Source organism: Dreissena polymorpha, chromosome 2 (genome assembly GCF_020536995.1).
Source record: "Dreissena polymorpha isolate Duluth1 chromosome 2, UMN_Dpol_1.0, whole genome shotgun sequence".
Lineage (NCBI taxonomy): Eukaryota > Metazoa > Mollusca > Bivalvia > Myida > Dreissenidae > Dreissena > Dreissena polymorpha.
The window spans coordinates 50,508,932-50,522,649 of NC_068356.1; the positions used below are offsets into that span (position 1 = coordinate 50,508,932).

General features: G+C 33.6%; 1 protein-coding gene across 1 annotated transcript in view; it reads left to right on the forward strand.

Moving 5' to 3' along the window:
• The first annotated feature begins 524 nt into the window (after positions 1-524).
• LOC127866990 (probable nuclear hormone receptor HR3) overlaps positions 525-13,718 on the forward strand; it is a 36,079-nt gene continuing 22,885 nt past the window's right edge. Inside the window, exons 1-6 of the mRNA XM_052407899.1 lie at positions 525-878; positions 4,942-4,977; positions 5,509-5,541; positions 7,487-7,583; positions 9,673-9,803; positions 13,485-13,578. Of these exons, the coding sequence (XP_052263859.1) occupies positions 860-878; positions 4,942-4,977; positions 5,509-5,541; positions 7,487-7,583; positions 9,673-9,803; positions 13,485-13,578 (410 nt within the window). The 5' untranslated portion in view covers positions 525-859. The remainder of the gene's footprint in view (positions 879-4,941; positions 4,978-5,508; positions 5,542-7,486; positions 7,584-9,672; positions 9,804-13,484; positions 13,579-13,718) is intronic.

The following is a 13,718-nucleotide window of genomic DNA, read 5'->3' on the forward strand; positions in this document are numbered from 1 at the left end:
CAATCAACGCCGTATATCTTTTTTTAAAGATATTTCTTGTTTCTTATATTAACACAATATCTTTTTTAGTAGGTAGGTACAATAAAGTGTATTTAAATATGTAAGCAAACGATATAAAATAAAGCAGTTTTGTAGAAACCACTTAAATAATGTCAATGCTACATACGGATCTGTGAAAAATAAAAAGTAGGTACATTTTAAATGGAAGAACTTAGAAGAACATTGCAAATAATCAAGTTTATGAATGTAAAAGGATAAAAGCTATAACAGAAGAGATGCAATCTGTAAGTTTAAACATAGAATGAATGAAACATGTATTTTCGGCAATAAATGTCTTCCTATCTGAACTTATACTCTCTGACCTTATTTATTGATAACAAGAACGTGCATCGATAGATAAAAGTGCACTGCTTGGTTTGCTTAGTCAACGAATGCCATGTTTAGTAAATTTCGTAACGACCCTCGAAAGATTATACAGTTGGAGCGACACCTCGTGGCGGGAGTGAACTAGGTTAACCACCTCGCGAACAAAATAGTTCAGTGTGGATGCCGAAATAGTTCGCTATGAGGTATAGACAAATAACCACGTTTCAATGTGTCATGCTGTATCAATACGAAAAACACAAAAACTATAATTTTAAAAGTTGTTAATGTGAACAGTTTGACCAAATACTTTAACAATTGCGAAATGATGGGGCCGCGTAATGATATTTTATGCTAATTACATGATAATGTGAGTGACCTACTGGAGTTGCGAGTGTTATTTATGGAAAATCAGCGGATGTTCAGCTGTAAATTCGTGGATATTTAGGTCGCAGTGGCTAAATTGGGTCACACGGACGAAAGCCCATGGTCCACAATGACAACAGTGAATGACAGTAAGTCACTTTTCAACATACTTAGGGACGTGTATGGGATAGAAATTCGCGATCGTTGATGGGGATAAGCCTCGCGAAATGTTGTAACAGCGGTCAAAACCGCCATGTGTAATTTTGCCAATCAGTGTGGGTATTTAACCCTTCGTGCAACCTACTTTTATTGTTTACATTCGAAAACTATGTCATGCACATGGCTGACATAATACTTTAATTGAATATGCAATAGTTATTTATTGCAACACGATGTCATTACACGATTTATTCTTGCAATTTCTACGCAGTAATTGACGAGAGTATGGTGTGAAGTTCTCAAATTCATAAGGTCCACCGTGAACGTTTAAATTCTATAAATGTGTTGTGACATCGTATTAGTTTCGTTTTAACAAGGTCTTTAGATGTTCAGTTTTTTACAAAACAAGCTTAGTGTCAAATATTACCAATTAAAACCGCACAGCGTTGCTGATAATTTAGTTATCTCTACGTGGATAAGATGGAATTTGATTTTCATTGGGCAAGACTTATTACGTAGCCATGAGGGTTGTTCATATAGTTGTACAGCCTTTTGTCATATTGAACCAACCATTAATCATTCATTGTAAAGTGAAAGTAGAGTTAGAGTTGTAAAAAGGATGTGTAACAATTGTAATGTAGCAACACGGTGGCAGAGCATCATTAAAATGTATTTACATTTTAAATAGCATACAAGCTGTTGTCATAAGGTTTGAAAATTATGATGTTGGACAAGGACTTTGATTAAATGGACTTAAGTTGTTTGCAGTGAAATTATGAAATTAAATGAAGAAAAATAAAGCAAAAAGGTTTCCACATTCAGACTTAATCCTGTCCACCTTTAATTAAAATGATAATACTTTAACCACTCAATGTTAAAGAATATATGACATTTTATAACATGCTTAATTCTTCATTCAAAAGCCCCTTTTGCTATCTCATTCATAAATTGACAAAAACAGCAGAAAAACTCAAAATACTATATTGTGAAAAATACCATTAAACTTTAAAGCAGAAAGTGTTGCCCTGATAAGCATGATATGCAGGCTTCACTGGCTAATCTGGGATATTATTTAACACACATGCATTGACTCCAGTTTTTCCACAACATGGCTCATTAAATAATTGATAACAATTAACATGCTTCAGTTTGTACTAAAGATATCAACAACTTGAACAAAGTTACAAATGCACACAGTAGGAAGGCATGGCTATGAAGTTTGTTGAAGTTATCATAATAAGATAAGAATGATGAGTTTATGGGAATGATTATCTCATGTGTTACTGGTCATGTACGTAATTCCGGCCACTTTTGGGACTATTTAAGAAAAATCTTTAGTGTTAGGCAACTGGTTGAAACTAAACTTCACATATATAATCCTGGGTTCAAAACTCACCTTGCATGAAAAATTTAAATAGAACTAGATCGGTGAATGTTACTTAATGAACAGAAAATGATGACATGTAAACTATCCATTTTCGTAGGTTAAATGTACCTAAAAAATCGGCCACTTTTCAGTTTGATCTGCAGATAAAATTACAAAGCAATCTTTTGACAAATGTCCTCAATTTCAGAGTATTTATCAATGTTTATACTATTAAAATTTTTGACTTGAAATTTAAAATAAATGCGAAATTATTATACCAGTTACTCCCCCTACCTATTTTAATAAATATAAACAATGGGAAACTGCTAATTCATTAAAAAATATTTCTTTTTAATGTGTTTAATAATTTTTTTCAAACATAGCTAAAAAAGTAAACACATTTTGTTTGAAAAGTTGACTTCAGTGTTGATTATTAATATTAGGTAGTAAACGCTTATATATAATATTAAAACATGTAATCTAGTAATATTCTTATAAAGGGAGGTAATTCATATATTAAAAATTTATATTTAGGTTCTGATTTGTATGTTTTGAATATAAGTTTTTGTACAATTAATTGGTTAAACTTTACTGGTCATGTACGTAATTCCGGCCACTTTTGGGACTATTTAAGAAAAATCTTTAGTGTTAGGCAACTGGTTGAAACTAAACTTCACATATATATAATCCTGGGTTCAAAACTCACCTAGCATGAAAATTTAAATAGAATTAGATCGGTGAATGTTACTTAATGAACAAAAAATGATGACATGTAAACTATCCATTTTCGTAGGTTAAATGTACCTAAAAAATCGGCCACTTTTCAGTTTGACCTGCAGATAAAATTACAAAGCAATATCTTGAGACAAATGTCCTCAATTTCAGAGTATTAATCAATGTTTATACTATTAAAATTTTTGACTTGAAATTTAAATTAAATGCGAAATTATTATACCAGTTACTCCCCCTACCTATTTTAATAAATATAAACAATGGGAAACTGCTAATTCACAAAAAAATATTTGTTTTTAATGTGTTTAATAATTTTTTTCTAACATAGCTAAAAAAGTAAACACATCTTGTTTAAAAAGTTGACTTCAGTGTTGATTATTAGTAAACGCCTATATATAATATTAAAACATGTAATCTAGTAATATTCTTATCAAGGGAGGTAATTCATATATTAAAAATTTATATTTAGGTTCTGATTTTTATGTTTTGAATATAATTTTTTGTACAATTAATTGGTAAAACTTTAATTAAAGTTTATTAGATAAAATAAAAATAATTTTATCAAATATATTTGTTTCTTATATGAATATAATTGTTGCAACTGATGATGACATCACTTTCCCCACGAGCCAAATATTTCCTGCTATATTTGTGACATTCTAACAAAAAAGTTTACAGTGATATGGTTCTTACATTTGCAAAATATTGAGAGTGCGGATGGTTTTCATGTTGATTTTTCTAAATAAAAACAAAATATGTGCGTTAAGATCATGAAAATGATTTTACACAGGTGGCCGATTTTTTACGTACAGGCCGGAATTACGTACATGAGCAGTAATTAAAGTTTATTAGATAAAATAAAAATAATTTTTATCAAATATATTTGTTTCTTATATGAATATAATTGTTGCAACTTATGATGACATCACTTTCCCCATGAGCCAAATATTTCCTGCTATATTTGTGACATTTTAACACAAAAGTTTACGGTGTTATGGTTCTTACATTTGCAAAATATTGAGAGTGGGGATGGTTTTCATGTTGATTTTTCTAAATAAAAACAAAATATGTGCGTTAAGATCATGAAAATGATTTTACACAGGTGGCCGATTTTTTACTTACAGGCCGGAATTACGTACATGACCAGTATGCTTAAAGTGTGATTTTATCAGTAGGCATTCAACAGGGTTCAACTGACATTTGCTGTGGTCTGATGAAAATTGTATTACTTTAAATAATGTCAGACTATAAGTTGCTGCAAGTAATGAGAATAAAATATTGGCAAAATTGTATTGGTATTTTTATGAATCTTGTTTAACTTCCTGATGATTAAGAACAAACTTACCTGTTTTTATCCCCCCGGATTGAATGATCAGGGGTATATTGTTTTTGGCCTGTCTGTCTGTCATTCTGTCTCCAAACTTTAAACTTGGTTAAATGTTTGCAATAATGAATATCTTTTGCAATATTGAAGATAGCAACTTGAAATTTGGCATGCATGTGTATCTCATGGAGCTGCAGCAGCACATTTTCAGTGGTGAAAGGTCATCCTTCAAGGTCAAAGGTAAAATATATGGCTTCAAAGCGGCGTCCAAACTTTAACCTTGGATATAACATTTGCAATTTTGAAGATAGCAACTTGATATTTGGCATGCATGTGTATCTCATTGAGCTGCACATTTTGAGTGGTGAAATGTCAAGGCCATCCTTCAAGTCAAAGATCAAATACCCTGGTATATGGCTTCAATTTTCAACTTCAAAGCGGCGCAATAGGGGGCATTGTTTTTTTTCTGACAAACACATCTCTTGGTTAACTTAATATAAGCCACACAAACAGATCCAGGGGTTAAGTAACATTAGGTGTGGTTGAATAATGCCATCTTTTTATAATGTCTTATTATTTGATTTGAATTTAGTTTACATCAGTCATTACATTTCGTATATATTTTTTTCAGCTGCGTCCCCATCTTCTACATTTACGAAAACAAAAAGTAAGTATCACTTATAAGTTCTCAATAAGTTAACCACATCTTTTTTCATAAGGTCATATAAGAAGTGATGGAAATTTATTTGTTTGTATGGTTGCTTGAATGGGCCCCTAGCTTTCAAGATTTGGTAGTTCAATCTAGTGTTTTAAGAGCCCACCAAAATAATGGTACTAAATAAAAAAAATTATGATATTTTGAATTTAAAACCTTATTCTTTTATCAGGCTAGCAATACAAGTTTACATTTTGAAAGAGTTGAAATTCTTCAATAAATAGCAGAAAAAAGACTGTTATAAACTTAAAACATAATTGTTTTAGTCTTTTGAAAACATGGTTTGTTTAAGAAATCAAGAACCTGGTTATCAATCAATTAACAGTAGCTATGTGTACATGTGTTAATGATGGTTGGCCTAAGATGACCACTTATAAGCTCAATTAAATTTCAGTTAAAATTCTGATAAATCTTAAAATGAACCCCCAACAATATTCAATAATAATTTAAATTGTAACGTGACATTATATGTTTTACTTACAGCTGCAGCATCTTCAACATACACACCATCAAAAAGTAAGTTGGCCAATGTGTGAGAGTAACTTATAAATAATAGATACTGAGTAACTGTAATTACTCTTAGTTTTGGGACACTCCCAGTTCCCTTTTTTAGCAATTTTTTTGTGTGACTATATTTGCGGACATACGGGTCTTTGTCCATAATAAATGATTTAAGAGTATACTCTCAGTTTAAATTGGGCAGGTAGTGATAGATTCTTAAATATTCAGCGCAAAGCACTGCGATGATTTTCAGGCTTTTTCCACCCTATGCCACGGGTCCGAAATTCGGCCCCATTCCCAATGCAAATCTGGTTGTTTTTTTCACAATTGAAAAATAAATTCCCAATTAAAAAAAAAAAAAAAATTTTTTTTTTTTTTTTTTTTTAACCTTTTTATATATAAGTTGACCTGATCTGGTGTAGAAAATAGAAAGTATTGCATAATTAAATTATCTGTTGCCTTGAATTTGTTTTAAGAACTGTAAAATATGTTAATGATTATTTAAGACTTTCCTTTTTTTCCTCAAAATCCGGCGCTTCCCGCGATTTTTTTCACCTCAAAAAGGCCAAGCCTTTTTCCCAAATTCAGATTAAAAAACCTGCACTAATCACACATGTTCATAATATTTTGTAAAATTTTAATAATAAGTTATCAAAATAGTCGTTATTTACCAGTTAATGGCTTCTTTGAAATATAAGAAACACTGTTTTAAATAATTTACATGCGATAATTTTTCCCAATTGAGCCAATTTAGCGATTAATTTTTTTCCCAAAATGGGGGTTTTCACGACGCGAAATTCCCAAAATTCCAGTGTGGCGTTTTCCCAAAATGGAGCGGAAAAAGCCGGTTTTTGTTTCTGAAAATCAAATAATATTGTGGAAAAGTCATTTCCACTAGCTTGCCATTGATGAAGAGGGTTTAGAAATGCGCCATAAGTGCAACATTGTTATTAAACTAAAAGGTTATCTTTAAACAGTATGGGCTAAGGCTTGATAATTCAATATTCTAAAGGACACCGTAGCCAAGCACAATAATAGTACCAAACACAAGGATGCGTGGGAGAAAATACATGTAGGTAGGTTTTTATCAAATTGCAGTGATTTTTTTTGCTTTAATTTGTTACAGCCTGTGCCTTTTGAATTGGGAAAATTAGCGCGATAAACCGTGAAATTGGGAAAAATAGCGCGATAAACCATAAAATTGGGAAAAATTAAGCATTTTAAATAGGATTATAAGTAACAGAAGTGATATTGTGTTTAAGTGCATGTTCAGGGAGTTTTCTAAAAAAGGAGTCTGGTCAAATTGTTGTTTTTTTTAATCAATAAAAGTGGCAAGTTTGGGAATGATTTATGGACAAAAATGACTTAATTCAAGTTACATATTTTGTAAGATGTTTAAAAAATAAAGTTGAGACCTAGATTTAAGAAATCATAATTAAGTTATATCAGACTGCTTTCTAAAAAAAAAAAAAAAAAAATTTTTTTTTTTTTTTTTGGAAGTTGGGCTTTTTTTGGGGAAATTTTGGTCAGAATTTTAGGGAAAAAACGTGTATTTTTGCGATTGGGAAGCAGCCAAAATTCGGCTGTAAATTTGAGCAAAAAAAATCACTGAATTGTCAAAACTAATTGCCAAATAGTTTTTCGGGACTCATTGTTACAAAAGGCTTGTAATGAAAACTAATTGACATGACATCTTTAATATGTTTATTATCTAATATTATCTATTGCCCTGCATGTATAGTACACAGGTATTAGGTTATTGATGGCAAGCAAAATAGCCCATCCAAAAATGTATCCTTTACAAAAGCTAGTTAGAAACTCGGATAACTGTTGCTTTCTGTTCAATATTGCAGTTAAAACATAAATGAGGTAAAGCAAAATATTTACAAAAGGTTAACACTGAAGGATAATGGTTGGTTCTAATATTAAATTGTAACTTTTTTATTTTTCCGTATTGCAGCACAGATAGAGGTGATACCCTGCAAGATATGTGGAGACAAGTCCTCGGGAGTCCACTATGGAGTCATCACATGTGAGGGATGCAAGGGCTTCTTCAGGTTAATACACCCAATTGTTAATTTTCATATGAGCTTCATTCTAAGAAAACTGGGCTTAATACAAGAGTCCCCTTAATCAGGGATGACACTCTGCCAAACTGGATTTTTGTTATGAAGAGACTTTCTTAAAAAAAATTCCATAAAAGTGTTGGATTGTTTCTCTGATAAGCCTGTGCAGACTGCACAGGCTAAACAAGCCTAGTTTTCCTGAACTCCGCTCATTTTCATATCTCAATTCAGTGTTTTTTTTCAGTTTTGGGGGAAGTTATGGCAGATGCAGTTCAGGAAAATTGTAGTAAATTCGTAACGAAAGACGTATTTAAATGAGGTATTGATTAAAATTGAATTACACTTTCAGGAGGGGAGTTTTAAAAATATTTGGGGGAAAAATGTATACTCCAAAGATGGGGGAATGAGGCCGAATAACACCGAATATTTCATCAAAAAAAAACACTGCAATTATTAAGAATGTTTGTGTGTGTTGTCTTGTTTTGGTCGTTGGAAAGTGACACACTGTTTGGGCAAGCTGAATTTAGAAATTATGATATCTTACGATGGGGAATGATCAAAACCCCACAAGATAAGTGATACTGATTAATCTGTAGAAATAATGTAGTTGTATGAAACCAGTGGCAGGTAAGACCTCTTTTGTTTTTGGACAAGTTTAAATTTTACATGGTTGCAAATAATGAAATCAACCAATAAAAGATACATTGATGTCTTGCTTGGTGGTCTCAAAATGTATCAATCACCTGAATTTCCAAATTAAAAGATGAAATCCTCAGTGCACCACTGCTTGATATATTAAGTTTTAAAACCATGACATCTGAGAAAACCCCTAAAATAAGAATTTTTACTGGTGCATAACTAGCAAAGTCAACTTGAATAAAGGCCTCATTTTGGTAAAGTGGGCTAAATACATAAACTGGAGTTTGAGTTAGAAGAGAAACTTCCTGTAAATGAAGAATTCCATTAAAGCTGAAACTTTCTTGCCTGATAAGCCTTTGCAGACTTTATAAGCTAATCTAGGGTGATTACATGTACCCAAATGCATAAACAGGTTGTTTTTTTTAGAAATAGGGGAAGACGCTGGACGCTGGGTAAAAGGGGAAAATCGATCGCGAAAGAGACATATTTGGGGAAAAAATAAAAACTGTTCATTTCAATGTCTATAATTCGCCTACAGACTTCAGGGTTTTTTTTAGAAAAAGAGGCATGTCTCTGATTTTTTTGTTCTTAAACACATGAACAAGTATGATATTAAAGTCAAAGTCCTAAATAAAGTTGCAGGGGTAGATCTAATAATAGGAAATGTTTTCAACTGGGGCCGGGGAACGATGTCAATATTGTGATTTCAATTTCATGATGAATGGGTTGACGATCAAGATCTGCTACAGTATTGGAAGGGAAAGGTGCGGCAGCTGCCGATTGTCTACTTTCACTTTCACAATAATCCGACAGTATTAATCGATGTTGAATACATGACCCTCCGAATCCTGCTGGGTTTCAACGGTTTTTGATGATTCATTCTTAAAAAATGCGTCAACGCAATTAATATTTCCCGAGTCCGAACGTTTTATTTTGTTCGTGTATGAACGCCAATTGTGAGACTTTTTTCTGTTTTAACGTTTATATCTTGGCTTTCACATAACCTGGATGAAAATTCGACTGGTTTCCGGTAATTAATTTACGAAACACCCTTCTCGCGCAAGACCGGAATCCAGTAAAATAGTCACATGATTAATACGATTAGTTGCCCGGTTTCCATGACGTACTTTAAGAGCTATATATAGAATCACTGGGATTCCCAGATTTGAGTGTTCGTCGGGAGTGAGAGAGAGAGAGCGAGATCGTTGTACATGGTACAAATTGGATAAGTGTCGACTTCCCAAAAGAAAAAAAACATTTCTTTGAGGGTAAAATATTATATTTTGGTGAAAAATTATATTTTTGGAGGGGAAATTCTGGTAGGGGAAGACGCCGAATATCAGCGTCACATTCTTAGTAAAAAAAAAAACCTGATAAAGCACAGTTTTCCCAGCACAAGGCTCTTTGGACCTACGATAATGTTTTCCTGCATGTTTTCCAGACGCTCCCAATCAGGTCCGGTCAACTACCAGTGTCCACGTAACAAGCAGTGTATCATCGACCGCGTGAACAGAAACAGGTGTCAGTACTGTAGACTACAGAAATGCCTACTGTTGGGGATGTCACGAGATGGTATGTCATACGTCGTACATGTGATAAGGCCAAAAATAAATTGGTCTGTTTCTGGTCTCCTTGTAAATAAAAACGGGTTGGTAGGTAGGGATTTTTATGCCCCCTGTAGGGTGGCATATAGCAGTTGAACTGTCCGTCAGTATGTCAGTCCGTCCATCCGAAAACTTTAATGGTCATAACTTTTTCAATATTTAACATGGCAACTTGATATTTGGCATGCATGTGCATCTCATGGACATTTTGAGTGGTGAAAGGTGAAGGTCAAGGTCATCTTTCAAGGTCAAATGTCTATATATATGGGGTCTGTCCGTCCGTCCGAGACTTAATATTGGCCATAACTTTTTCACTGTTGAAGAAAGCAACTTGATATTTGGCATGCATGTGTATCTCCTGGAGCTGAACATTTTGAGTGGTGAAAGGTGAAGGTCAAGGTCGTCCTTCAAGGTCAAATGTCAAATATTCTGTCCGTCCGAAAACTTTAACATTGGCCATAACTTTTTAAATATTGAAGATAGCAACTTGATATTTGTCTTGCATGTGTACTTCCTGGAGCTGTACATTTTGAGTGGTGAAAGGTGAAAATCAAGGTCATTCTTCAAGGTCAAATGTCAAATATTCCGTCCGTCCGAAAACTTTAACATTGGCCATATCTTTTTAAATATTGAAGATAGCAACTTGATATTTGGCATGCTTGTGTATCTCATGGAGCTGGACATATTTGAGTAGTGAAAGGTCAAGGTCATCCTTCAAGGTCAAAGGTCAAATTTTGCATTATTGAAGATAGCAACTCCATATTTGGCATGCATGCGTATCTCATGGAGCTGCACATTTTGAGTGGTGAAAGGTCAAGGTCATTCTTCAGGGTCAAAGGTCAAATTTATGGCTTCAAAGCGGTGCAATAGGGGGCATTGTGTTTTTGACAAACACATCTCATGTTAGATACTGAGCCTAGCTTAATCTTAATCTTTATTAATTTATGCTACATGGGCCATTTTGAAACACGTCATCTCAATTTTTGATGGAAGTTGTTTTAATACACTGTTTTACTGGCTTTAATCTTTGAACATTGAAGATTTGAATATTAGATGCTGACCATACCATTTTACAACTGCTCATTAGGACCATAATATCCTAGACTTTTGTAAAATCTATTTTGCATTTCAACTATGAAATATTTTTCTCCAATAACATAGAATTTGAAATAGTTTTTTTTCTGGTAAACAAATCGCCTAGTTTTTGGATACATAGTCCACACATATATGGGGCTATTTCCTTAGCAAAAAACAACAGCATCAACTTGCTATTGGCAAAGAACAGAGCGATAAAGCAAACATGTTTTCTTATAAATATAATATGAATAGAAACATTATTATTATTTTCATCAAAAAGTCATGGGCCCACTAGCAGATGTCCCTTAAATTTGTATGGTAAATTGTCTGAGAAAACGGATATAACAGCTATAAAAGCAGTTTTGGTGACCAAAGTGAAAACACTAGTTTGTAACCATGAGTCTAATTCTGTGGACACCAGGTACATGTATAATGAATTTGGGTAAAATTGTCAGTGAAAACCAGGTACATGTATAATGAATGTGGGTAAAACCAGGTACATGCAGAGGTGGCGAAATCAAATGTCCGAGTTGCCCGAGTCGTACATTTGCTTGTCTGGGCAACGTGATTTTTTTCAATTAAGTTGTCCGTGGACAACAAGTTTTTTAAAAGTCGCGTCCAGGTATACAAAAATACATTGTATTAAAGCCGTAATTAGAAGTTTTACAAAACCGGATGTTGACACGCGATTACATTGTCAGTGCTATTTGCGGAGCAATCAAGCTAAAATACCAATCTCTTGCACGACGGTCACATTACATTCACCTCTGTGTTGGGCTCAGAACGGACTTTTGTTATGAAAGCGTCTCTTTCATGTCATGATCATTCCAAGCGTTCATCATTGAGGTTACACTAATACAGTATACTAAACAATCTCTTGCACGACGGTTGCATTGCATTAACTGCATTAAAGAAAACCATCTCATACCCTGATATCTTATATCAGTCTTAATTAATTATTATAAAATTGATATGTTTTTTTATGTTAAGAAACCAACATACATAAATACGTCGAAAAAATGCCTAACGTCACTCAATAAAAAATATGTACAATTGTTTACATTTGTGAAGTGCGTGGAATGATTACATCTGTGTAAATGGGCAATAAAATAGTTCCAAAGAGTTGCATTAAAACTCACAAGTTTTTGCACGATTTATCGTACATTTTAAAGTCATATTTCTTCATTAAATGCATGCGATCTTAAATATCCACACAAATATACATTGTATGCGTTTGTTCGGTTTTAGCTATTTGGTAGACAAAATGGCGTGCTGAGCCTTATGCAGAGTTGTATGTGAGAGCAAGGAACGACAACTCTGCGTGGAGATTGCTAAAATACGTGCACTCTCCTGCGCAGTGATCTCCCTGTTTCTATAAGAGACCGGGAGCATGCCGCATTTTCAACATTCGGCCCGACTGTTAGACAGTGTACAGACTGGTTTCTTTACTTATACAATCAGACGGAAATAAAAAGTATCAAACTAAGATAATCAAAACACGGTCTACCTTGTTATATAAGACGACTATAACGGTAAAGAAGAAACCTTTTTTTTAATCTTCAACAACCGAGCAGAAACCCGAAGCTTTGAGCAGCCCACCTCCCAAAAAACTAAGAAAGATTATGATAAAAAATATGATCTAAGTAAACGCACCAGAACTTTTCAAGAAACTTGGCTCAGAGATTTTCAATGGTTACCAGTTGATGATAATCAAATTGCTACCAGTAGCGGTGCAGAGCCTCAGTCTCATGAGGTCCACATATTGGACTAGTTTAATTTGTTAAGATTACGATGTACTTATGTTCAACACATCTTTTAATAACACTAGCTTCGCAAGATTTAAAGTTTGAGAAAGTCTTTATATTGTTTATAATATACTGCTATAATGAATGTTCCATTGAAATACAATTATAAACAAAACAAGCAAATCATACTCATTTTGATATGTTCCACATTATTTAACATGAATCTATAATTGCGTTTATAATTTATATAAACATTAACGGACAAGTGTAGTTCAGCAACGGACAAGTTAAATTTCCTAAATGGTTGTCCGTGGACAAGTATAGTTTTTTGAGATTTCGCCACCCCTGACATGTGTAATGAGTGTGGGTAAAACCAGGTACATGTATAATGAATGTCGGTAAAACCAGGTACATGTATAATGAGTGTGGGTAAAATTGTCATTCAAGATAAGCCCTTAGCAGTCTGTTTTTTTGTATTGTTTGTTTAAAGAAAGTCTCTTCTCAAAAAAAACGTTTAGGCGGAAAGTGTCTTCCCAGATCAGCCTGTGCTGAATGCAGAGGCTATCTAGGACAACACTTTTCAAGAATTCAGATCATTACTCAGGCATAGGATAGTCAAGAGTGAAGTTTTAAATATCCAATGGCAAGTTAAGATTCTGTGCTTAATAAGGGTAGAAACAATGAGTTTCACACTATTTTAGCAGTGAAGTTGGTTGAATGTCTGTTCGTAACCATGTTTCACATTATATCAGCAATGAAGTTTGGTTACCATGATTCACATTTGTTCAGCCATGAAGTTTTGTTAACCATGTTTACCACTATTTCAGCTGTGAAGTTTGGTCGAATGTCTAAGAAGCAAAGAGAGAAGGTAGAAGGAGAAGCCCAGCTGATCAAGGCTGGGGTCTCACCAGGCGTTAATGGGTAGGTACTTGATAACTCACACAAGGAAAGATCCAGAGTATGCAACCAGCATAAAATCAGAGCAGCCTACGAGTTACTTTCAGTGTGTTCATGTTTTATGCTGTTCATGAACTTCATCAGTATCTTAGGCTTGTTATTGA